The 24,343-nt window shown below is 44.4% G+C and overlaps 1 protein-coding gene across 1 annotated transcript in view; it reads right to left on the bottom strand.

Annotated features, from left to right (window-relative positions):
- The window catches only part of LOC142652603 (ferroportin-like), a 40,307-nt gene extending 16,252 nt beyond the window's left edge, over nt 1–24,055 (bottom strand). The window contains exons 1-6 of the mRNA XM_075828261.1: nt 23,922–24,055; nt 21,725–21,831; nt 19,288–19,314; nt 14,450–14,517; nt 7,675–7,834; nt 5,848–5,963 (exon numbers count right to left, since the gene is read on the bottom strand). Of these exons, the coding sequence (XP_075684376.1) occupies nt 5,848–5,963; nt 7,675–7,834; nt 14,450–14,517; nt 19,288–19,314; nt 21,725–21,831; nt 23,922–24,055 (612 nt within the window). The remainder of the gene's footprint in view (nt 1–5,847; nt 5,964–7,674; nt 7,835–14,449; nt 14,518–19,287; nt 19,315–21,724; nt 21,832–23,921) is intronic.
- Nucleotides 24,056–24,343: the final 288 nt, after the last annotated feature.

Below are 24,343 nucleotides of genomic sequence, written 5' to 3'. Positions count from 1 at the left end.
TCCCCCGTTCTCCTTATCGCTGCCAGCGATCACACATGTATCCCCTATACTGTGGATAGGGGATGCATGTCTATATGCCGTTTTTTTTGGGGGGGGGGTCTGTATGGCGTTATCTACAGAGGGGGTCTGTATGGCGTTATCTACAGAGGGGGCTGTATGGCGTTATCTACAGGGGGCTGTGTATGGTGCTATCTATAGGGGGGCGCTGTGTGGTGGAATCTATAGGGAGGCACTATCTAGGGGGGGGTTGTGTGATACCCAACAGAGGGGGGGGGCCCCAGTCAAAAGTTTGCTATGGGGCCCAGTCTTTCCTAGTTACGCCCCTGCGTGCGACCATACTGTGAGTCAGGAGAGCTCCTCGGTGAATACCTAGAAGTAAAACTAGAAGGTTCCACTTTGGAGACACCTTGAAGAAAGTTTTGGTAAATTGATAATTAAAGGAGAAATCCAGTGACAGGCTTTCTTGGCATTTCAGAAGGTTCACTGATCTGTTCCTGTTTAAATAGAGTTCCACATTCCTTAACAGGTTTTCTTGATTTGAAATAAACATCCTAAGGCCTCCTTCAAACAGCAGTAATGCAGTATTACGGCTGCAAGTCTTGGCCCAACCGCGTGTCTATTGACCCAAAGTAACATCATTTTAGGTCAATATGTATCTATATGCATACAATGCTTTCGGAAAGTCTTCAGATCCTTTCCATTTTTTCACATTTTGTTATGTTGAGGCCTTGCGCTAAAATAAAAAAAACTCATGTTTTTCCCTGTCTTTCTGCACTCAATACCCCATAAAGACAACGTGAAAACAGAATGTTAGTAATCTTTGCTTATTTATTGAAAAGGAAAAACTAAAGTCTTGCATTGACATAAGTATTCAGACCCTTTACTCTGTACTTAGTTGAAGCACATTAGGCCGTGATAACAGCCTCCAGTCTTCTTGTGTATGATGCCACAAGTTTTGCATACCTGGATTTGGGGATTTTCTGCCATTCTTCTCTGCAGATCCTCTCACGCTCTGTCAGGTTAGATGGGGACCATCGGTGGACAGCCATTTTCAGGTTTCTCCAGAGATGTTCGATTGGGTTCAAGTCAGGGCTCTGGCTGGGTCACTCAAGGACATTCACAGAGGTGTCCCATAGCCATTCCTGTGTTGTCTTGGCTGTGTGCTTATGGTCATTGTCTTGTTGGAAGGTGAACCTTCGGCCCAGTCTGAGGTCCAGAGCACTTTGGATCAGGTTTTCTTTAAGAATATCTCTGTACTTTGCTCCATTCATCTTTCCCTTCAACCCTGACCAGTCTCCTTGTCCGAGCCGCTGAAAAACACCCCCACAGCATGATGCTGCTGCCACCACCAAAGTTCACTCTTGGTTTCATCAGACCACAGAATCTGGTTTCTTAGTCTCAGAGTCCTTTAGGTACTTTTTTTTTAAACTCCAGGTGGGCATTCATGTGTATTTTACTGTGGAGAGGCATCTTTCTGGCCACTCTGCCATAATGCCCAGATAGGTGGAGTGCTGCAGTGATGGTTTCCCATCTTGAAGTTTCTCCCAGCTGCACACAGGATCTTTGAAGCTCAACCAGAGTGACCATTGGGTCCTTGGTCACCTCCCTTACCAAGGTCCTTGTCCCCCGATTTCTTCATCTGGTGGGGCGGCCAGCTCTAGGAAGAGTCCTGGTTGTTACAAACTTCTTCCATTTAAGAATTATGGAGGCCACTATGCTCTTGGGAGCTTTCAGCGCAGCAGAATTTTTTTTGCACCTCTCTCCAGATCTGCGCCTCCACACAATCCTGTCTCTGAGATCTACTGGGAGCTCTTGCCTCCTCATGGCTTGGTTTTTGCTCTGATATGTATTGTCAGCTGTGAGACTCTATATACCCAGGGATGTGTCTTACCAAATCATGTCCAATCAAATTAACTTACCACAGGTGGACTTCAATCAAGGTGTAGAAACATTTCAAAGATGATCTAGAGAGATGTGAGGCCCCCAGATCTAAATTTCAAGTGTCATAGCAAAGGGTCTGAATACTTATGTCCATGCAAAATTTGAGTGTTTCATTTTTAATACATTTCCAAAAATGTCTAAAATTCTGGTTTTACTTTGTCATTATGGGGTATTGGTGCAGAATGATGGGGAAAAACTTGAATTTATTTTTATTTTAGCACAAGACCTCAACATAAAAAAATGTGAAAGGTTCTGAAGACTTTCTAAATGCACCGTATATAATAATATCACTACCACTGTCGCTGCCCCTTCTCTCAGATTGGCCTGTCCATCTGTCTGCAGAATTCTGGTCACATGAATGGACCAATCAGACTATCAGAGAGAAGAGGCGGCTTAAAAGACTTGCGTTCAACCTCAACTATCTTTAAAAAAAAATCTGTGCTTGTTGTCCATAGCAACCAATTATAGTGCAGCTTTCATTTTTCCAAAGCAAATTGATTGCTATGGGCAACAAAAATAGTTTCACTGATAGTTTTGATAAATGAGACCATTTGAACACAGTAATTATTTTTAATTATAACATTAGTTATATGTGCTTTTAAATGTGGCGACTTAAACATTGTTTTGGCTCCCAAATTTTTTCGTTTAGGACCTAAAAGCACCTAGGTAATTTTTTTACTCTTGAGCCCTGGATAATGCTGTAATTTTAGCGAAACTGGCGGGCGACCAAATGTCGCCTTGAAACCCTAGTCAAAGAGTTAAATTCTAAAATTATGGTTGCCTGCAGCCATCACTTGGGGAGCTGAGGAGCTTACTGAATACATTTATACATTGAACTAAATAATAAGGGCTCATTCAGACGAGCGTAATACTCGTCCATGTGCTGTGCATTGAAATAACTAACAGCACATGGACACATTCTTTTCAATGGGGCTATTCAGAAATGCATGAGTTTTTACGCAGCGAATGTGCGTTGCGTGAAACTCACTACATGTCCTATTTTGGTGCGTTTTTGCTCACCTAGTCGCCCATTAAGTCTATGGGTGCGGGAAAACCATGGACAGCACAAGGACGACATCCAAGTGCTGTCTGTGTTTCACGCATCAGTTACATAGAAAAGAAGAGAAATTAATTTAAAAAAAAGAAGTGCTTGCACGGACGTGAAAAACGCATGCCACACGCAAAGCACACTGATGCCAATAGGCAACGCACATGGACATGAAATGTAGGAAAAACGCAGTTTTTTACACACGCAAGTCGGACACGCTCGCCTGAATGTAGCCTAAGGCGGGATTCACACGACAGGGTTTCCCGGCCGGGTGCCGGCCGTTCATAAGTCGGCCGACAACCGGCTGCATTAGGAATAATAGCCCCCTAATGGGGCTATTCACACAACCGATTTTTTGACGGCCGGGAAAACCGGCCGTCAAAAAATGGGACATGCCCTATTTTCGGCCGGATGCCCGGCCCCCATAGAAGTCTATGGGGCCGGGTAATACACGGCCATCACCGGAATGTGTCCCGAGTGATGGCCGGGTCTACCGTCGCTCGCGCACTCTCTCTCCTCCTCCTCACAGTGCAGAGTGCATGTGAGGAGGAGGTTCTTTTTTTGCTCCCTGTAGGAGTCGGATTCCGCTACAGGAGCAGTGAGTGACTACACTGTCCATATATGGACACAGCGAAGTCACTCACTTCTGCAGCGGAATCCCCGACTCTATGGCCGGGGATGCCGCTACAGGAGAAGTGCGTGACTACACTGTCCATATATGGACACAGCGAAGTCACGCACTTCTGCAGCGGAATCCCCGACTCTATGGCCGGGGATGCCGCTACAGGAGAAGTGCGTGACTACACTGTCCATATATGGACACAGCGAAGTCACGCACTTCTGCAGCGGAATCCCCGACTCTATGGCCGGGGATGCCGCTACAGGAGAAGTGAGTGACTACACTGTCCATATATGGACACAGCGAAGTCACGTACTTCTGCAGCGGAATCCCCGACTCTATGGCCGGGGATGCCGCTACAGGAGAAGTGAGTGACTACACTGTCCATATATGGACACAGCGATGTCACTCACTTCTGCAGCGGAATCCCCGACTCTATGGCCGGGGATTCCGCTACAGGAGAAGTGCGTGACTACACTGTCCATATATGGACACAGCGAAGTCACGCACTTCTGCAGCGGAATCCCCGACTCTATGGCCGGGGATGCCACTACAGGAGAAGCGAGTGACTACACTGTCCATATATGGACACAGCGAAGTCACTCACTTCTGCAGCGGAATCCCCGACTCTATGGCCGGGGATGCCGCTACAGGAGAAGTGCGTGACTACACTGTCCATATATGGACGCAGCGAAGGCACGCACTTCTGCAGCGGAATTCCCGACCTGTGGCCAGGGATTCCGCTACAGGAAAAGTGAGTGACTACACTGTCCATATATGGACACAGTGACGTCACTCACTTGTGAAGCGGAATCCCGATCCTATGGCCGGAGATTCCGCTACAGAAGAAGTGAGTGACCACACTGTCCATATATGGACACAGTGACGTCACTCACTTCTGAAGCGGAATCCCCGACCCTGTGGCTGGGGATTCCTCTCCAGGAGAAGTCAGTGACTACACTGTCCATATATGGACATTGAAGTCAGTGACTTCTCCTGGAAGGGGGGGGGGGATGTGTGCAACCTACAGGGGGCTGTGTCGCATCACCTACAGGGGGCTGGGTGGCATCACCTATAGGGGGCAGGGTGGCATCACCTACAGGGGGCAGGGTGGCATAACCTACAGGGGGCAGGGTGGGTGGCATGGTGGTATCACCTACAGGGGGCAGGGTGGCATCACCTACAGGGGGCAGGGTGGCATCACCTACAGGGGGCAGGGTGGCATCGCCTACAGGGGGCAGGGTGGCATCGCCTACAGGGGGCAGGGTGGCATCGCCTACAGGGGGCAGGGTGGCATCGCCTGCAGGGGGCTGTGTGGCATCGCCTACAGGGGGCTGGGTGGCATCGCCTACAGGGGGCTGGGTGGCATCGCCTACAGGGGGCAGGGTGGCATCGCCTACAGGTGGCTGTGTGGCATCACCTACAGGGGGCTTGGTGGCATTACCTACAGGGGGCAGGGTGGCATCGCCTACAGGTGGCTGTGTGGCATCACCTACAGGGGGCTTGGTGGCATTACCTACAGGGGGCTTGGTGACATCACCTACAGGGGACTTGGTGGCATTACCTACAGGGGACAGGGTGGCATTCCTACAGGGGACAGGGTGGCATCGCCTACAGGGGGCTGAGTGGCATCGCCTGCAGGGGGCTGGGTGGCATCGCCTGCAGGGGGCTGTGTGGCATCGCCTGCAGGGGCTGTGTGGCATCACCAACATGGGGCTGGGTGGCATTACCTACAGGGGGCTGGGTGGCATTACCTACCAGGGGGGCTGTGGCATTATCTACAAAGGGCTGTGTGTGGCAACAAATTTAAATGAAATTCATCCGATTTTAAAACGGACAGGGAAAAAAACGGATGCAAATCGGGTCCAAATCGGCCGGTAAAAACGGCAACTTGGCCCGGAACGGAATCGGAACGGATGCAAACCGGATGCAAACCGGCCGGGAAAATCGCCCAAAAACGGCCGACACTCGGACCCTGTCGTGTGAATGAGGCCTAAGAGTATGCGGTAAGCTACTTAGCTCCCCCTAGTGATGGCTGCAGGCAACCAGAATTTTAGAATTTAACTCTTTAGGATCACTCAGACAATTTGGAGCTCTCTATCGCAAAAACAGAGCTTCAACCTCAATAAAGATAAATTATAAAATTATTTTGGTCCTAAAAACAAAATGATGCTAAAAGGCAGACATTCACTTTAGGCTGTAAATTAAAGTTCAGAAATCACACACCACCCAAACTTACTGTTAGCCAGCCATGCCAAATCTGTTCTATTTCATTTTTATAGGAGAATACCAGCATCAGGACTATACAGCAAGCGGTGACAGATGAATTCTGAATGAATAGTGATGCATGAGCAACTAAGGAAGCAAAAATGGATTATTAACATAAAACATGCAGAGAGAACATTTACTAGTGCTCCTTCATAGCTTGTTAGAAGAGCAAAAAACGGCATCTTGCTGACATTTTATTAGAGTTACTACATATTTTAGTGAACTCCAAGTGATGCTATCTACGTTTTACGATCACCAGCACCGCGGTCGCAAGTGCCACTGAGTGCGACTACTCAGAGCATAGGGGGCACATGTGATAGCGACGTCGGGAATATTAAAACATAAATTTCTCAGTCAGGCAACTTGCATGAAGGACACCACATGTATGATTACACTGCTCTTCCCATCCTATATATGGTGCGGTCAGCAATTTTGTGGGATAAAAACTGCTGTCAGATTCCCTTTAAACCTTGATGCAATATGTGAGATATGAAAAATAATTTTTTTAGGTATGTATCTGTGTATCTAGAAAAGATCAAGTTGCACATTTTTGCTATTGTTTCTCTATTATTTTTTTTTTTCAAGACTTATTGTGACGGACATGACTGCTTGTGAAGCTACAAGTTCAGTGCTCAGTGAGTATTCCCTGTGCAACATGCCCCCCATTCTCTCAATAGTCTAGTTTGTAGGTCCCAGTGCCTCCTCCTTCCTCTCTCACACTGGCATGGCATGTGATTTGTGTGAGAAAACGCAGGCCTGAGATCTCCTCAGAGCTATTTCTGAATAATTCTGCTCTATACTGACTTCAGATTTCTCTACAGTGCTCAGGAATAGTTTAGCAAGAAGCTGGGGGAAGAGGGAGGGGGAGCAATACATGACTTCAGAATCAGACTAAACACAGGGTTTGTTTAGAATCTATAACCATGGTGCAGAGCTGCATACACAGAACGGCGGTAGCATATTGTTAATAAAGACTATTTGCCAAAATTATTATTTTTTATTTTAGATACATTTGAGCAAATTGAAAAATAAAGAAAGGTGCACATAGCTTTTAAACTACATGGCCCCTTTAACTTACATTATTTATCCATGAACCATCAATGAACAAATTATGCCTTTGTCAATGTTTCTACAGTACTGTAAATTGCAAAATCCAATGTATTATCTACAGGCAGTTGTCCTGATGCATATGGTCTTCATGACTCGGAGTAGTCACATTTCAGCAGTAACTGTACTTGCTTTTAAATATAGGAATGATCCTCTATCGAACCATTCCTGCTCTTTCTAAACAAACAAAAACATATCCCCAGGGCCAGCTTGTGATATCACAAGTTTAGAAACACTAAAAAAGTATCCCTACATTTGCAGATCTCTTTATTGGAGACTTTTTTTGTAGCCTGTTTGAAACCCTAATCCATATGTACAACATTGCTGAATAGTGAATACATTATTATTTCATTTTTCCGCTTATTTCCTCCTGATACATAAGTGATGTACCTATAGATGGCGCCGTACTACTTATAAAACAATTTTCTGTTCATTGCATATAAATGAAAGAAATACTGTCACCGCTTTGGTGAGGGTCAAGGAAGAGGTTTTTGCCTATTTTACCTGCCTCGTATGCATAATTTTGCAATTGAAATAGTCTCTATTTTATTTTAATGTAAATGTACAAGGAATTCTACAGTTATTAGTGTCCATATTCTTCAGAGTAGTCAAATACAGTCAGTTCTTTAATGCAAAGTGTCTGCCAGAAAAAGAGACTACAGGAACGTGAACAAATAAACATACAACATACCTTTATTTCTGGGTTTTCTGTCAATCCAGTCACCAATTATGGCCCCGAACACTAGCACAGAGCCAGCTACTACTAAGCCAAATACAGCTGTTAGCAGCAGGTTATGCCCATAAAGTTCAATGAGGAATACAGAAATGGCAAAATGCCACATGCGGTCCCCCTGTTGAAGATGACAAGTACAAGAACACATTCAGTAATAGAACAAACTTTTCTACATCCTCATAAGTTCTCTATTTTCTATCTCAAACAAACTCAAAATGTACACGGGACTGCTCTTAACCCTAATATCCCCCTCACCTACCCAAGCGACACTCGTGTTTGTCAGATTCCCAAAAATTTTTCGTCTTTTAGACACTAATAAATAACTGATGATATTGCCTTTTGTAGACATCCAGGGTTGTTATACCGTTTTAGATTACGCTATGGCCCACCGTTTAACGCATACGCCATGAAAAGCTTTCAATGTATACCGCTGACAGAAGGCTGCAATGTATTCTACTATATAGGCATACAGTGGGATATGTTGTCCATAGGCTCCCATTGTAACAAAATTTATACCGTGCATTATAGGTTTTATAACTGTATACAGTTGTATGGAATAGCGTAGTCTACTACTTTATTTTATACCTTTTTTAGTGCAGACCGACAGAGACTATAAGAACACTCTTTTGACCTCAGTCGGACTAATGAAGCCCTGTGGATATGCTTATAATGTCGGTGGAAACTTTATTGGTGTACATGCTAAGCGTACATCACCAACGCCTTAGGCCCCCTGCACACGACCGTGTTCGGTCCATGATATACGGTCTGCACGTCCCGGACCGAACACAGTTTAGGGAGCCGGGCTCCTACCATCATACTTATCTATGACGCTAGGTGTCACTGCCTCGCTGCGGGACAACTGTCTCGTACTGTAATCATGTTTTCAGTACGGGACAGTAGTTCTGTGGACAGGCAATGACACCCAGCGTCACAGATAAGTATGATGCTAGGAGCCCGGCCCCCTGCACTGTGCTCTGTCCAGGACATGCGGCCGACATGCGGACCGCATATCACGGACCGAACATGGTCGTGTGCATGGGGCCTTACTCTGAGGATGAGGTTGGTAATTACTGCTTTAAGGAGTCAAAAATTTAACGAGTCAAAAATTTAACATGTCAAAAACTCCACATATCCTGACTTCTTTGACCCATGTCAGCAGTGGCGGATTATCATATGGGCGATTCGGGCGGCCTCCCGGGGCTTCCAGGGGGCCCATGGCAGCCCGAACCGCACATCATCTTATAAATATATTCAGCGCGCTAGCGCTGCTAACTGACGAAGATGAGGAGGAGGAGCAGGGAATTGGCCGGGAAAGGGGTAGGACACGCCTCCCTGACAAGTGCGGGCCGCCGCCATTGAGTAACAGAACAGCGACGGACGGCTGTTCTGTTACTCCAAAGCAGCAAGAGAAGAGCCGGGTGGGCGGTCACCGGCGCTGAGGTTAGTTGGCTTAACCTCCTGCCCAACTGGTTCCCGACCGCTGGCTGTATTTTTACGGCCAGCGGTCAGGAACGGGTCGTTAAAACCCGAGCCATAGACTTTCTACGGCTCGGGTTTTAACTTGCTGCCCGCGCGATCGGGCAGCTGAATGTCGGGTCTCCGGCTGTCAGTGACTGCCGGGGACCCTGAGGAGAAGATAGAAGCAGCTTTCACTGCTTCTGTCTTCTCTGATGACTTGTACACAGCGCTGAATGCGCGCTGTGTACAGGAATAGAGACAGCAGCAGCGGCGCTGTCTCTATTCCTCCTGGTGATCATGTGACTGGTCACATGATCGGCGGGTGCCGTTAGTGGCAGACTGTTGCTGTCTAACTAGACCCAGCAGAGCCCTATTAGTGACAATCGTCACTATGAGAGGGCTGATTTCCCCTGTAACTGGGGCTGCTGTTACAGTGGAAAAACATGGTGTAAAAGATAAAATATATATGAAGTTCCCCAAAGGTCTTTTTTGACCTTTGAGGATCAGACCACAGTAATAAAAAAATTGTAAAGTAAAGTGCAAAAAAAAACTAAATAAATACACCCCAAAAAAAACGTTCCCCCCCGCCAATCATTGTTGTAACGCCAGCGCTGACCCAATTACCCTAATATAGACATGTAATATATAAAAATTTACGGTAAACAATGACGATTACAAATAAAAGGTCTATTTTAGGGTAAAACTATGTTATTACCAAACAAAAATAGCTGAAACGTAAAAAAGCTTATTTTTTTACTATTATTTTCAAACTATGAATAAAAATTCTAAAATTGCAAAAAAGGTGTGTATAAAAACGATAAAAAACTAAACCTGCATTGTCTACGGAAAAAAACGTCGCAAAAATCACATCGGTTTTATTTTTTTAAAATAAAAATGTGTGTTTGGTGCAACTTTGTAATTACGTTTTATTAAAAAATATTTTCACTTTTTGAGATACAGCTGCTTTGTATCCTGTATCCGTCAGGTCAGCAGGACTGACGGGATCAGTGAAACGGGCCCTGCGCTAAATTATAATCTTAGATATGATAGATTTGAGGTGGATCCTGCGTGTCACTGATCCTGTCAGAAACAACGCACCTGTATCTCAAAAAGTAAAAATATTTTTTAATAAAATCAATCAATCACACTGATACACACACATACTAATATATATATATATATATATATATATATATATATATATATATATATATAATTATAATATAAAGTTTTTAAATGTGTACATAACCCTGTGGCACTATATACAAGGGGGAGCGCTGTGTGGCACTATATACAAGGGGGAGCGCTGTGTGGCACTATATACAAGGGGGAGCGCTGTGTGGCACTATATACAAGGGGGAGCGCTGTGTGGCACTATATACAAGGGGGAGCGCTGTGTGGCACTATATACAAGGAGGAGCGCTGTGTGGCACTATATACAAGGGGGAGCGCTGTGTGGCACTATATACAAGGGGGGGCTGTGTAGTGCTATCCACAGTGGTATGTGTGTGGCACTCTTTATAGGGGGGGCTTTTTGGTGCTATTTACAAGAGGGGGAGGGCTGTGTGGCGCTCTCTACAGGGGGGGCTGTATGGCACTATCTATAGGGGGCTGTGTGTAACTCTCTCTACGGGGGGGATGTGTGATATATAGAGGGGGCTGTGTATGGCGATATCTATGGGGGTGTGTAATATCTACAGGGGCTGTGTGTGGCACTATGTACAGGGGGCTGTGTGTATGTGGTGTTTTACAGTGTGTGGTATTATTATATTCAGGCGCGCAGTCTTTTGTGCTATTATATTTAGGGGCACAGTATGTGGCACCATGATAACTTTATTTTCGTTTATAGGTGTGGAAATATTGGAAAAGTGAGGAGACGTCTGAGTGGCAAATTCTGCAGAAATGAGTCATGGCCGGGAGAAGTCGTCATGAGCGCTGGACCGGATGGAGAAGAAAAGAGGAAAAAAAACTACTAGAATCTGAGACGTCGTCACCTGTGAGTCACTAGATTTATAGAGAATCTGTCACCTCTCCTGACATGTTTATTATAGGAATCCTTGTATTTCACAAAAAGTATTTCTGCAGTCCAGGACTGATAGACAATTCCCCTTGTCAGGAGGTTGTGTCCCTGCACAGTGTGACAAGGGAAATCGTAACACTGTTAATGCTTGCCCAAAAAGGTAGTGTTAAAAATAGTTACGGCGCGGCAGGGCGGCGGTGAGGAAGGGGGGCCCAAGTTTGGGTAACAGCCCAGGGCCCATGGTATACTTAATCCGCCACTGCATGTCAGTATAACATGGGGAGGGCGAGTTGGGATATTGGTGTTAACTGCTGTCACATTTCAGGTTTCAGATTTTGAGAGGTTTTAAAGTATAATACATAACCATGAATTATTTGAACATCTATAAATGCTAGGAAAAGTAATTTTTATAACTTTTCATAGCATTTATACTGTGCAGTTAACTAAAATACTTATTGACACTGTCCTTAAAGAGGACCTGTCACTAGGTTGACGAAGTTGAACTGGTTTCAGACCTGAATAGTGCTGTGACTCTGATTCCAGCACTGTTTTTTATTTTTCTGGACCCCATTCCTGAGATACATTGAAGGAAATAAGTATTTGATCCCTTGCTGATTTTGTAAGTTTGCCCACTGTCAAAGACATGAACAGTCTAGGATTTTTAGGCTAGGTTAATTTTAACAGTGAGAGATAGATTATATATAAAAAAAAAAAAACAGAAAATCACATAGTCAAAATTATATATATTTATATGTATTGTGCACAGAGAAATAAGTATTTGATCCCCTACCAACCATTAAGAGTTCGGCCTCCTCCAGACCAGTTACACGCTCCAAATCAACTTGGTGCCTGCATTAAAGACAGCTGTCTTAAATGGTCACCTGTATAAAAGACTCCTGTCCACAGACTCAATTAATCAGTCTGACTCTAACCTCTACAACACGGGCAAGACCAAAGAGCTTTCTAAGGATGTCAGGGACAAGATCATAGACCTGCACAAGGCTGGAATGGGCTACAAAACCATAAGTAAGACGCTGGGTGAGAAGGAGACAACTGTTGGTGCAATAGTAAGAAAATGGAAGACATACAAAATGACTGTCAATCGACATCGATCTGGGGCTCCATGCAAAATCTCACCTCGTGGGGTATCCTTGATCCTGAGGAAGGTGAGAGCTCAGCTGAAAACTACACGGGGGAAACTTGTTAATGATCTCAAGGCAGCTGGGACCACAGTCACCAAGAAAACCATTGGTAACACATTACGCCGTAATGGATTAAAATCCTGCAGTGCCCGCAAGGTCCCCCTGCTCAAGAAGGCACATGTACAGGCCCGTCTGAAGTTTACAAATGAACATCTGGATGATTCTGAGAGTGATTGGGAGAAGGTGCTGTGGTCAGATGAGACTAAAATTTAGCTCTTTGGCATTAACTCAACTCGCTGTGTTTGGAGGAAGAGAAATTCTGCCTATGACCCAAAAAACACCATCCCCACTGTCAACCATGGAGGTGGAAACATTATGTTTTGGGGGTGTTTCTCTGCTAAGGGCACAGGACTACTTCACCGCATCAATGGGAGAATGGATGGAGCCATGTACCGTCAAATCCTGGGTGACAACCTCCTTCCCTCCACCAGGACATTAAAAATGGCTCGTGGCTGGGTCTTCCAGCACGACAATGACCCGAAACATACAGCCAGACAACAAAGGAGTGGCTCAAAAAGAAGCACATTAAGGTCATGGAGTGGCCTAGCCAGTCTCCAGACCTTAATCCCATCGAAAACTTATGGAGGGAGCTGAAGAACCGAGTTGCCAAGCGACAGCCTCAATATCTTAATGATTTACAGATGATCTGCAAAGAGGAGTGGGCCAAAATTCCATCTAACATGTGTGCAAACCTAATCATCAACTACAAAAAACGTCTGACTGCTGTGCTTGCCAACAAGGGTTTTGCCACCAAGTATTAAGTCTTGTTTGCCAAAGGGATCAAATACTTATTTCTCTGTGCAAAATGCAAATAAATATATATAATTTTGACAATGTGATTTTCTTTTTTTTTTTTAATATAATCTCTCACTGGTAAAATTAACCTAGCCTAAAAATTCTAGACTGTTCATGTCTTTGACAGTGGGCAAACTTACAAAATCAGCAAGGGATCAAATACTTATTTCCTTCACTGTATGTACCACTGTTGCGTTGGCTCCTTGGAAGTTAATTTCATTAGTTAGCCAACGGGGTGGAGCTAGTTTCCATGACTCTAATGCTGACCAATCAGGGCAAGGCAGCTTTAGGGTTGTTCACGCCCTGTTGACGGACTACAGCAAATTAGCATATAGGGAGCCCGTGCAGCAGTGGGTCTTATCTCTGGGATGGGCAGGGGTGTCCAGGAAAAAAAGAAAACAGAACTGGAATCAGGGAGATAGTGCTATTCGGGGCAGTTAACCAGTTTAACTTTTTATGACCTAGTGACAGGTCCTCTTTAAATACCTACATATTGCTTAATCTTTATTTATATAATAGGACATCATGTTTTAATATTAAAATTTCTTTATTACGTTTATAAAAATTACAGTAGCTTTGTGTTATGCTATTCTAACAGCTCTACTAAAAGCAAGGGGTTCTTTATAAAAAGTGCTGACCATACAGCAGTTTAAAAAAAAAAAAAAACAAACAATGGGAATGTGATTCCTGTAGAAACCACTTTGGAACTTTTAACGGGAACTGTAGGGAAAGGAGAAAAAGCTTAGCTATTCTGGACATCTTCCTGGTGCCAGCCTGGTCCTACGGATCTTCTAACTGTTGCTAGAAAGAGAGAGAGAGGGAGAGAAAGAAAGGAAAAGAAAAAGGGTAGGAAGGAAAGAAAAGGAAGAAAAGAAAGAAAAGAAAGAAAAAAAAGGTATAAAATAAAAAGAGTGATGCATCTCCATTATTTTGTGTCCACTCGTGTTTGGCTAAAAATTTTAAAAAAAAACTGCATCAAAACTGTGTGTGACCCTGGCCTAAAGGAGTTTATGAATATTACTGGTCCAGTCTGCTTCAATTTCCAAAAAGCACCAGGTAGCACAATGGGTTTCAAAAAAGGTGACACATATAAAAGGTGCAAACCACAGCAGGATGTCACAGGTGTCCTGCCATGACTCAAGAGCTGATGATCCGGCTGACGGGGCTAAAGGATCTGGTCTAGATATGCAAATAATCAATCACTTGCTGTTTTTGACTATGTTGCTCCATGGTATACCAAATTGCATTCTGAACTTACCCATATTGAAAGTGCACAGCTTACATAGACAAGGAATCTTGGTCCCGTGAGGTAGCTGACAGCTGGGCCTGATAAAAACAAATATAGTTATGTAGTACATAAAATAATATGCATGTTTTGTTGCTTGTTATAAAATAGGAAATGAGTGAATGAATAAGTGAAGCAGTAAATTATATTTAACATATGTCTTCTTACCAACTTTATTCTGTCATGGAAATAAATAAAAATAGTAGTTACTAGTTACTATAGAAACATTCAATACTGAAGAAAATAACTTGTAATTCAGTTAACAGGATTATGTTTATAGATATTTATTTTAATTGGATGACCATCAGTTTTCTAGGCTATGGGTGCTGCGTAGAATGCAATGTCCTGTGATGTTGCACCCATAGGAACGGACTGTGGACTGCTTGCGATACTGAATGTGCCCATGACAGTTGTGGAAAGTTGCAGATTTTTCATAGTATAACATTGGTTCTAGGGGAGAATACATTTGCTCACTTAGGTGTCATGTGACTTCTTCAGGATATACTGATAACAGTATATTTACCCTCCTTGCTCCTGAGTCTGGTCCTCTTTGGGCACTCTGCATCAGAAAGTTGTATGTACAGTGCACATAATGTTGTGACGCTGACCGGCGTCAGGATCCAGAGCTGCGCCGAAGAGGACCCGACTCAGGAGCGAGGACTGACTGCTGGGGCCCTGTATCTAAACCTATCAAATGTGATGCTGTCTGCTGGGGCCCTGAATCTAATTCTTTCATGTCTGATGCTGTCTGTAATGGCCATGTATCTAAACCTATCATGTGTGATATTGTCTCTGGAGGCCCTGCATCTAAGCCTATCACGTGTGATACTGACTGCTGGGGCCCTGCATCTAAGCCTATCATGTGTGAAACGGTCTGCTGGGGCCATGTATATAAGCCTATCATGTGTGAAACGGTCTGCTGGGCCATGTATCTAAGCCTATCATGTGTGATACGGTCTGCTGGGGCCATGTATTTAGGCCTATCATGTGTGATACTGTCGGCTGAACCACTATACCTAAGCACACTGTGTGATACTGCCTGCTGAGACGTTGTATCTAATCTTATCATTTGTGATACGGTCTGCTGAGCTGTGTATCTAATCCTTTCATGTGTGAAACGGTTTGCTGAGCCAATGTAACTAAACTTGTGATGTGTGATACTGACTGCTGAGCCAATGTATCTAATCCTATCCAGTGCCGTAGCTTTAGGGGTCGTAGTTCTATAGATATGCTATCTCCGATAAATATACACTCCTCAACATTGAAATTGCAACACCAAGAAGGGCAAGCCGGCACTGCCTCGATGCGTCACACACTATCCAGACTATACTCCCTACTGATCTCCCCATCTACCCTCTCCACACCCACATATTTGCTACGGTGGGAAAGGGACTTGGGAATCACACTCTAGGCGGAACAACTAGATAGGGTATACACAATGACACATAAATCGTCCATGGCCAGCAGGTATCAGGAAGCGGGTTTTAAAATTTTAACGCGCTGGTGTAGGGTGCCTTCCAGATTACATGCTATGATTCTGGCGGTCTCACCGCTGTGTTGGAGATGTGGTGACCAGGTGGGAACGATACTACATGTCTTTTGGGAGTGCCCGAAGCGGACTGCCTTTTGGTCAGAAGTGTGGCGTATCACCTCCAAATTCACGGACTTCCCACTCCCGTGTACACCGGCCTTCTTCTTGCTCCATCTGTGCGAGGTCCCGTTGTTCTTATATCGTCGCTCTGTGGTCCGCCATCTGGTGAATGCTGCCAGGGCCTGCACACCAGCGCTGTGGAGATAATCTTGTGCGCCGTCGCTCAGCATGTGGTTCGATAAAATACAGGAGATCATGAGGATGGAGGATCTCACGGCATCCATGAGAGGTACTCACGCCAAGTTCATCAAGACTTGGTATCATTGGGTCAGGTTTCAATCATCTTTGGAATTCAGGAACATCGCAGCCTCTTGATTTGTACTTTCTGCATGACATATAACAACGGAACTCGTCCCTTCCTTTCCCTCCTCTGTCGTTCCTCTTTTCTCCTTTCCTTTTTCAGACTTCCTTCTAAGATATGTTTTGCTGTGGGCCTTAATGCATGTCAGGATGCAGGGGATTAGCCCCAATTATTGTTTGACTATACTCTGTTTGTACATCTACCATACAGGATGACCACATATGCCGGCCTGCGTGCCGAAGTAATATATGGTTGCATATTCTTTTGGCATTAACGTGATATGTTTGTTTGTAAAAATTGATAAATAAGAGAATTTATAAAAAAAAAAAAAGAAGGGCAAGCCGTAAGGTTATGCAAATCGATGAAGTATCAGGTGTCGCCAAGATCTGCAAATTATCAAATTTTCAAGCACCCAGCTCCAATCTGTGGCATAAAACTCAGATTGAAGGAAAAGTTTTTCAGCCACATGAAACCTCAAAAATGCGATGCCTCCTGTTCGTTGACGTGCCAGTTATCGCCACTTGTCGCAAACTGAGAGTGACAGAATCTATGAACTGTGAGACCTAGGTTTATCACTCCGGCAGATCGCTACGCGCCTAGCCCAAGATGTCAGCACTATTCAAATTGTGTGCCCCGGAGGCTTGGAGAACAACTGCGAACGGCAATGACAGCAAAAGGTGCGTAAAAGCAAACCTCTGCACGGACGGATCTTCTGATTGGAAGAATGGCGCTTAGTGATCTATTCTGTACTGCAAGTGAAATTGGCCGTCACATCCCAAGCCTAGGGGGGCAACCAGTATAGACACAAACAATCAGAAGGCATTTGCACAACATTGGGTTAGGAGCCAGACATCCAGCTACAGGTGTTCCATTGGCCACAAGCCACCGCTCTCAAAGGCTATCATGGTGCACAGCAAGACGGCAATGATAGCTGGAATGGAGGTCTATCCTCTTCAGCAATGAGTCCCGCTTTTGTCTTGGATGCAATGATAGCCGGAGATTGGTCTGGAGATCCGGTGGGCAACACCATGAAAAGGCCTTCACAAGGGAACGTCACACCGGCCCTACTCCTGGGATTATGGTATGGGGGGGAAAACTGTTCGCTAGGCGTACCCCTCTAGTCTTCATTTCAGGTACACTTACAGCTTGGAGTTACATTGATTTGGTAGTGGAACCAGTGGTACGGCCATTTCTCCAAAGTGTCCCAGAAGCCGTTTTTGAACAGGATAACGCCAGGCCGCATTTTGCTCATGCTACTGTGAGTAGCCTGCGTAGCCTAAATGTGCTACCGTGGCCTGCAGAGTCTCCGGACTTGTCTGCCATCGAGCACATCTGGGATGTCATTGTCGGCAATGGCAAAGGGAGCTGCCAGCAGCCAATCTTGATGATTTACATGCCCAAGTGCATTCAGCGTAGCATAACATTCCTCAGACAACCATTAATATCCTCATTGATAGCATGCCAAGGTGTGTAAGTACGTGTATTTCTGCGCGTGGCGCTTATATTCTAAAACTTGATAAATCAAAATGTTTGGAATAATTTGTTTCCATTTTTTTTATCATTTGCATATCATTAACATGTCTATCGATCCTTTGATTTCCACAATTCCAAAACTCTTCCTTATTGATGTTGCATTCGAGGATTGTTTATATATAGAATATATATATATTTTTTTTTTTGGGGGGGACGACTTGGGTCACTTAAAGAGGTTTTACTATAAGGGACGTTTATGACATATCCACAGGATATGGCATAAATGTCAGATAGATGCGGGCCCCACCTCTGGGACCTGCACCTTTCTCTAGATGACCCGCTGTTTCCGTAAGTCCCATAGTAGTGAATGGCAGTTACAGAAACAGCGTAGCTCGCATGCTACTCTGCTTCCGTAACTGCCATTTACTACTATGGAACTTACGGAAACAGCGTAGCTCAGCGAGCTACAGTGTTTATTTTCCTCATGGTCGAAAATCACACGCACCAGACGGAACACAGAAAGGTAGAACAGGGTTTAGGGGGCCGTGTTCTAGAGATAGGTGCGGGTCAGAGAGGGCAGACCTGCATCTATCTGACATTTATGGCATGGCCCATCCTGTGGATATGCCATAAAAGTCCCTAATGGGAAAACCCCTGTAAGAGACCCAGTGATTTAGCTAAAAGTTACGGGCTGGCCGTCGGCCATGAAAAGAAGTTGGGGGGGCCTAAATCGAACTTTTTCAAGGGGCCCATGAGCCTTTAGCTACGCCCCTGGTTGGTGTTATTACATGTTTTAACTATTGAAAGCCCCAAATTGTAGAGACTTCATGGCAATTGCCACATTTGTCCAGTGCTATAAATCAGCAATGCATCTACTTCTAAAACTATGCTTTTACTAAAACACTTTAAATAATCAATAATCACCACTGATCTACCAGCACAGAGTCCTTGCTACTATTGCATGCTGTCTTCAAATAGAACTGCTTTTATACAGGACAAATCTGCTTTAACGATAGCTGATGAACATGGAATTTCGTAACAAAATAATTCCTTTGTACAATGAAACTTAAAAGGTCATCTCCACCTTTGCAACCAAATCTTTCGTATATATCATACTCCCTTCGATCTATCTTCTACTTCTTGATAACTACCAAATGTACATGAGCATAAAGTAGGGGAGAAATATAAAGAAGTATGATTGGAGGATCACACTTCACAGTTTATTTGTGGCTCTGTTACCATGGAGATGATCTTCATAAGAGCTGCAGACACAAAACAATACGAAATGTTTAATTAAGCCCTATTGCAAAGTTGCTTCATTTTCCTTTTAGATGCATTGCGATAATTAAAATAAATTAATTAATTTGTGGCGGAGGTGGATATAACCTTTAAAGGGGTTGTCCAGGCTGGTGGCTGGTTTTCATCCTGTGGATAGGTCATCAGTATATGATCCTGGGGGTCCAACACCCGGACTTCGCACTGATCAACTGCTGCTCTGGCTGCCTCAGGGAGCTGGAAGCTATGCAGTGGTCGGTACCCGAAGCAGACGGCTCCAGTCATTGCATAGTGGCCGTGCTGGGTTACTGCAGCTCTGCTCCTATTGACTTGAATAGTAGCAGAGCTGCAATACTGCAGCATGGCCGCAATACTGTAATCGGAGCCTTCTGCTTCTGGCACCGACCAATGTATATTGTAGCTACCGGCGCCCCTAGGCAGCTGGAACAGCTGATTGGTCCGTGGTCCGGTTTTCGGACCCCCACCGATCATATACTGATGACCTATCCTGTGGATTTGTCGTTAATATGAAAAACAGCCCCGTGCCTGTACGACCCCTTTAAGCATGGATTCAAAGAGCTTTTGTATTTTTATTTTTTCCAAGTTATTCTAAATTACATTTCTTATTTCCTTCTTTTACGAAAGTAGAAACATATCCCAGTGAATGGGAAGGACAAACTATTATTTTATCTGCCTACCTTCTGTGGGATCTGTTCCCACATAAAAAGCTTGGTGTGTGAACTTTGACAATGTGTGCCATTTAGCCTTGTGTGTGTAATAATAAATGCATATTGTATCATAAGGATATACAAAAAGACAGGCTTGGTGCAAGGCCACACGTAAAAAAAATGAGAAAGCATAATAACTAAGCATTTATCACTTGGACTTGTTATTGGACTTAAAGGGGTTGTGTGGGACTAAACACTGATGGCATATTCTTAGGATATGCCGTCAATGTGTGATTGGTGCGAGTCATTGCAGCTCAACCCCATTCACTTCAAAGGGCATGAGCTGCAATACCAGACACAGCCCACAGACCAGAGCAGCGCTATATTTAGTGTTTGGGTTGATTTAAAGCCAACCACCAATGATAGGGATTACGGTACTTATAAACACAAACTAAGAAGTAGAATGGAAGGTTGAAAATTGGGGCAGATACATAAAAATTTACTGAGGGGAAAACAGACACATATATATATATATACACACACACACACGTATGTATGTATATATATATATATATATATATACATACATATACATACACACACACACACATATGGTTTTATTAATATAGGTTACATACATTACAGAAAAGCCTATTAAAGAATTTAAAAAAAAATGATTGCCATTTTTACACATACTCTCTAACTGTTACAACAGCATGCTGATTTACCGTATGTGATATCTCTCTGCCGGAGGAGTAACTTGAAGCTCCTGGGCCCCAACGCAAGGGCCCCCCACCTACCATGTGAATATTGAAAGGTTATGGGAGTGGATTTCACCTTGAATTTTCATTCAACATGTTAGGCTTTGACCACAACATGTGATCTGTAATATACTGGTTCAGTTAATCTAATACACTAATTACATTAATATGCAGCGACCATCTTCTTCTTCAGTACCTCATCCTCCAATTTCACAAAGCCATCAGACAGGTGGCAGTTCAGTAAAATATAAGTGATGTTTTGAAACTGTAAAAGTAAAAATAAAATAATAGGACATGTCCTATTTTTTTGGGCAAGTTTCTACAGCACGGACACCTTCTCGTAAATATACGGAAAGGTGTCAGTCGGCCATAGAAACGAATTATGGACCGTAATTATGGGCGATTTTCAGTCGTGTGCATGGGGCCTAACAGTATAAACAGGCAAATAGTTTTATAGTTACGGAATGATAGATTTACAGTTTGAAGTCTTACACCATTGTTAAAAGGTAAGCAATAAACCTATATGTAAAGCAAGAAGGGCTATGCAGCTCACACACCCAATCTCATTCTGTCCCACAACAACATCCCAGGGGTAGTCCCAGGGAGTTTCAACAAGGGCCCCATATACCTTCAAATTTATTTAATATATTCCTCTTAGTATACACCCTTTTCCAACCTCCTCATGTTATTCAGTTTAGTTACAAAATCAGATACAAATTCAGATACTGTAGGAGAAGAAGGCTTGATAAAGGGAAAGGCGAATAGTTCCTGGCCTGATAAAGAAAGTCCCCACATGTAGGTGACACCCATCCACGTTGTCCATCAGGATGCATATTTACGGCTCAGCTGGAAGAGTGATGCTATAAACCTTGCCAATGGTGGCTAGCACACCCCTCCAATACGACCCTATAGATGAGCATTCCCACAACATATGCATTAGATGTGCATCGGGCATCCTACATCTCGGACAAGCGGGGTCTTCCCTAATCCCTATCTAATGCAGCAAGCTCAGTGTTTTATAAACTATGAATGAGAAATAACTGAGAAACACTGTGAATTTCACACAATGATAACTTGGGGGTGAGTTCTATAATGAAGAGAGGAGTCCACGTGACACACCTGACCGGGCCAACAGCTCAGCCACCTGGTTAGTTCCATTGCTAAGACTGATTGTTTTAAGTTGAGCAGTGAACGCGTGCCGGAGCTGCAAGTATTTATAGAAAAGCCTGTGGGATATATCAAATTCTGAGCACAGTTGCTCAAAGGTTTAAGGGCATCACTTTCCTAGGATCTGGTGAATAGTATATAACCCTTTCTCCTCCGAACAGTAGAATTCAATCAACTTATAAATCTCAGGAAGGTTCGAGTTACCCCAAATAGTAGTGAATCTCGAGAATCCAGTCAACACTTGAATCTGGTTAGCTCTGTTTCATACCTTGTAGATCAAGGACAATATTGGTTTATTGGGATTGTTCCCTGTTTTCAAAATAGACAGCGGAGAATTGAAGTGCAAAACTTTCAGACATATTAGACCTGTTACCCCCAACTGCTTCGTCTGGCAACAGCACTTTATAGTTTCTCAGCTGCTACATGTAAAGTAAAGCCAAGGATTCGGTATGGCCCAACCCGCATCTTCTTAACCCCTTTGCTTGAAATTTTTATCTTGGTTCTTCCACACTAACGCCCTGAATACACTGTTAAGCTTACAAAAGTAGTACATGGGAACCCAAATTGGGGCATTATGCAAAATGTACAAAAGTTGAGGCATTAGGACCATTAGGACCATTTTGATCAGATTACCACGGCTGATCATAGCCATGCACCAATTATTAACCTTAGGGGGGATTCACACGAGCGTGTATTCGGTCCGTGCGGGCCGCGTGGTTTTCACGCGGCACGCATGGACCAATACAAGTCTATGGGGCAGTACAGACAGTCCGTGCTTTTTGCGCAGCGTTTGTCTGCTGCGCAAAAAGCGCGACAGGTTCAATAACTCTGCGTATTTCGCGCATCACGCACCCATTGAAGTCAATGGGTGCGTGAAAATCACGCGCACCACACGGAAGCACTTCCGTGGGACGAGCGTGATTCGCGCAACAGCAGTGAAAAGGATGAATGAAAACCGAAAAGCACCACGTGCTTTTCTGTTTCCGAACATCCAAACGGAGTGTCTTTGCGATGAGCGAAGCCGGACAAGCGTACCGAACTTCACCGGGTTCGGCCAAACTCGTTTTGGCCGATCCCGGCAAAAAAATTATCGGTACGCGACGTCAGGAGATAGTCACTGTCCATGGTGCTGAAAGAGTTAAACTGTTTCAGCACCATGGACAGTGACTTGCGATCCCAAAATACATTAACCTGTAAAAAAAAAACGAAGTTCTAACTTACCGATTACTCCTGTCTCCTTCCTGCAGTCCGACCTCCCGGGATGACACTTCAGTTCAAGTGACAGCTCCAGCCAATCACAGGCCAAGCACAGGCTGCAGCCAATCACAGGCTGCAGCGGTCACTTGGACTGCTGCGTCATCCAGGGAGGTGGGGCCCGATGTCAAGAGAGGCGCGTCACCAAGGACGCGTCACCAAGGACGCGTCACCAAGGCAACGGCCGGGAAGTTCTCGGTAAGTAGGAACTTTATCTTTTTTTTTTACAGGTTTTTCGCTGTTGTGTTCGGCATTCACTGTCGAGGGTGCTGAAAGAGTTAGCTCTTTCAGCACCTTGGACAGTGACGGGCGTTGACAAGCCTCATCTCTATGATGCCGGCTGCGCGAAAATCACGCAGCCGCGCATCAGACACGCATGACACACGCAGCTGTCAAATGGTTTTTGCGCTCGCAAAACGCTGCGTTGTTTGCGCGCGCAAAAACGCAACGTTCGTGTGAATCTCCCCTTAGACTCAAATCTGCTCATCAAGGATAGGAGATTAAGTTTAGTATAATCATGTGGTCTCACTTAAACTACTATTCCTAAGTACTTGAACTCTCTTGTATTTGTGTATGTGCCAGGGAGATTGACAAAGGCAGAGGATCAACTGGTAGAAGGACTGATTTATCCCAATTGATGGTTAATCCGGAACAGGTGCCAAATTCCAGCATGTTACGCATCACAGAATCTATAGACTATTCCATGTCCCCCAAAAAGAGGAGCATATAATCGGCATATAAGGTTAGCCGTTCCTCTAGGGATCCACACTTCATGCCAATTAAGGCAGGAAGGGATCGTAACATACATGCCAACGGCTCAATCAATATTACAAAGAGAAGGGGTGACAGGGGGCAACCTTGCCTTGTATCCCTCCCCAACGCAAACTAGTCTTACTGGTCTCCATTTGCCCGCAACCGAGCGGACAGCCAATCATATAACAACCTGACATATGAGACAAAGTAAGGACCGAAACCCATCCGTCGCAGGACAGTCCACAGATAATCGCACTCGACGCTATCAAATGCCATGGCAGTGTAACTGCTGCACTTTTACTATTACAGACACCAGATTAAACCCCCTAAACAAATAGAGATCTAAGAAATAAATACAGACCCCTTAAATAAAGACCGCAGACCAGACTCCCCCTAAATAAGCTCCCTGGGCCAGACTCCCCCCTAAATAAAGACCGTAGATCATTATATCCCTTAATACAGAACCCAGACCAGACTATCCCCTTAAAAGAGACCGCTGACTAGACGGTCCCCTTATTACAGACCCCTAACCAGACTGTCCCCTTAATACAGATCCCAGACTAG

The sequence above is a fragment of the Rhinoderma darwinii genome, chromosome 5 (assembly GCF_050947455.1).
Source record: "Rhinoderma darwinii isolate aRhiDar2 chromosome 5, aRhiDar2.hap1, whole genome shotgun sequence".
Lineage (NCBI taxonomy): Eukaryota > Metazoa > Chordata > Amphibia > Anura > Rhinodermatidae > Rhinoderma > Rhinoderma darwinii.
This window is presented reverse-complemented; position numbering and strand designations above follow the sequence as displayed.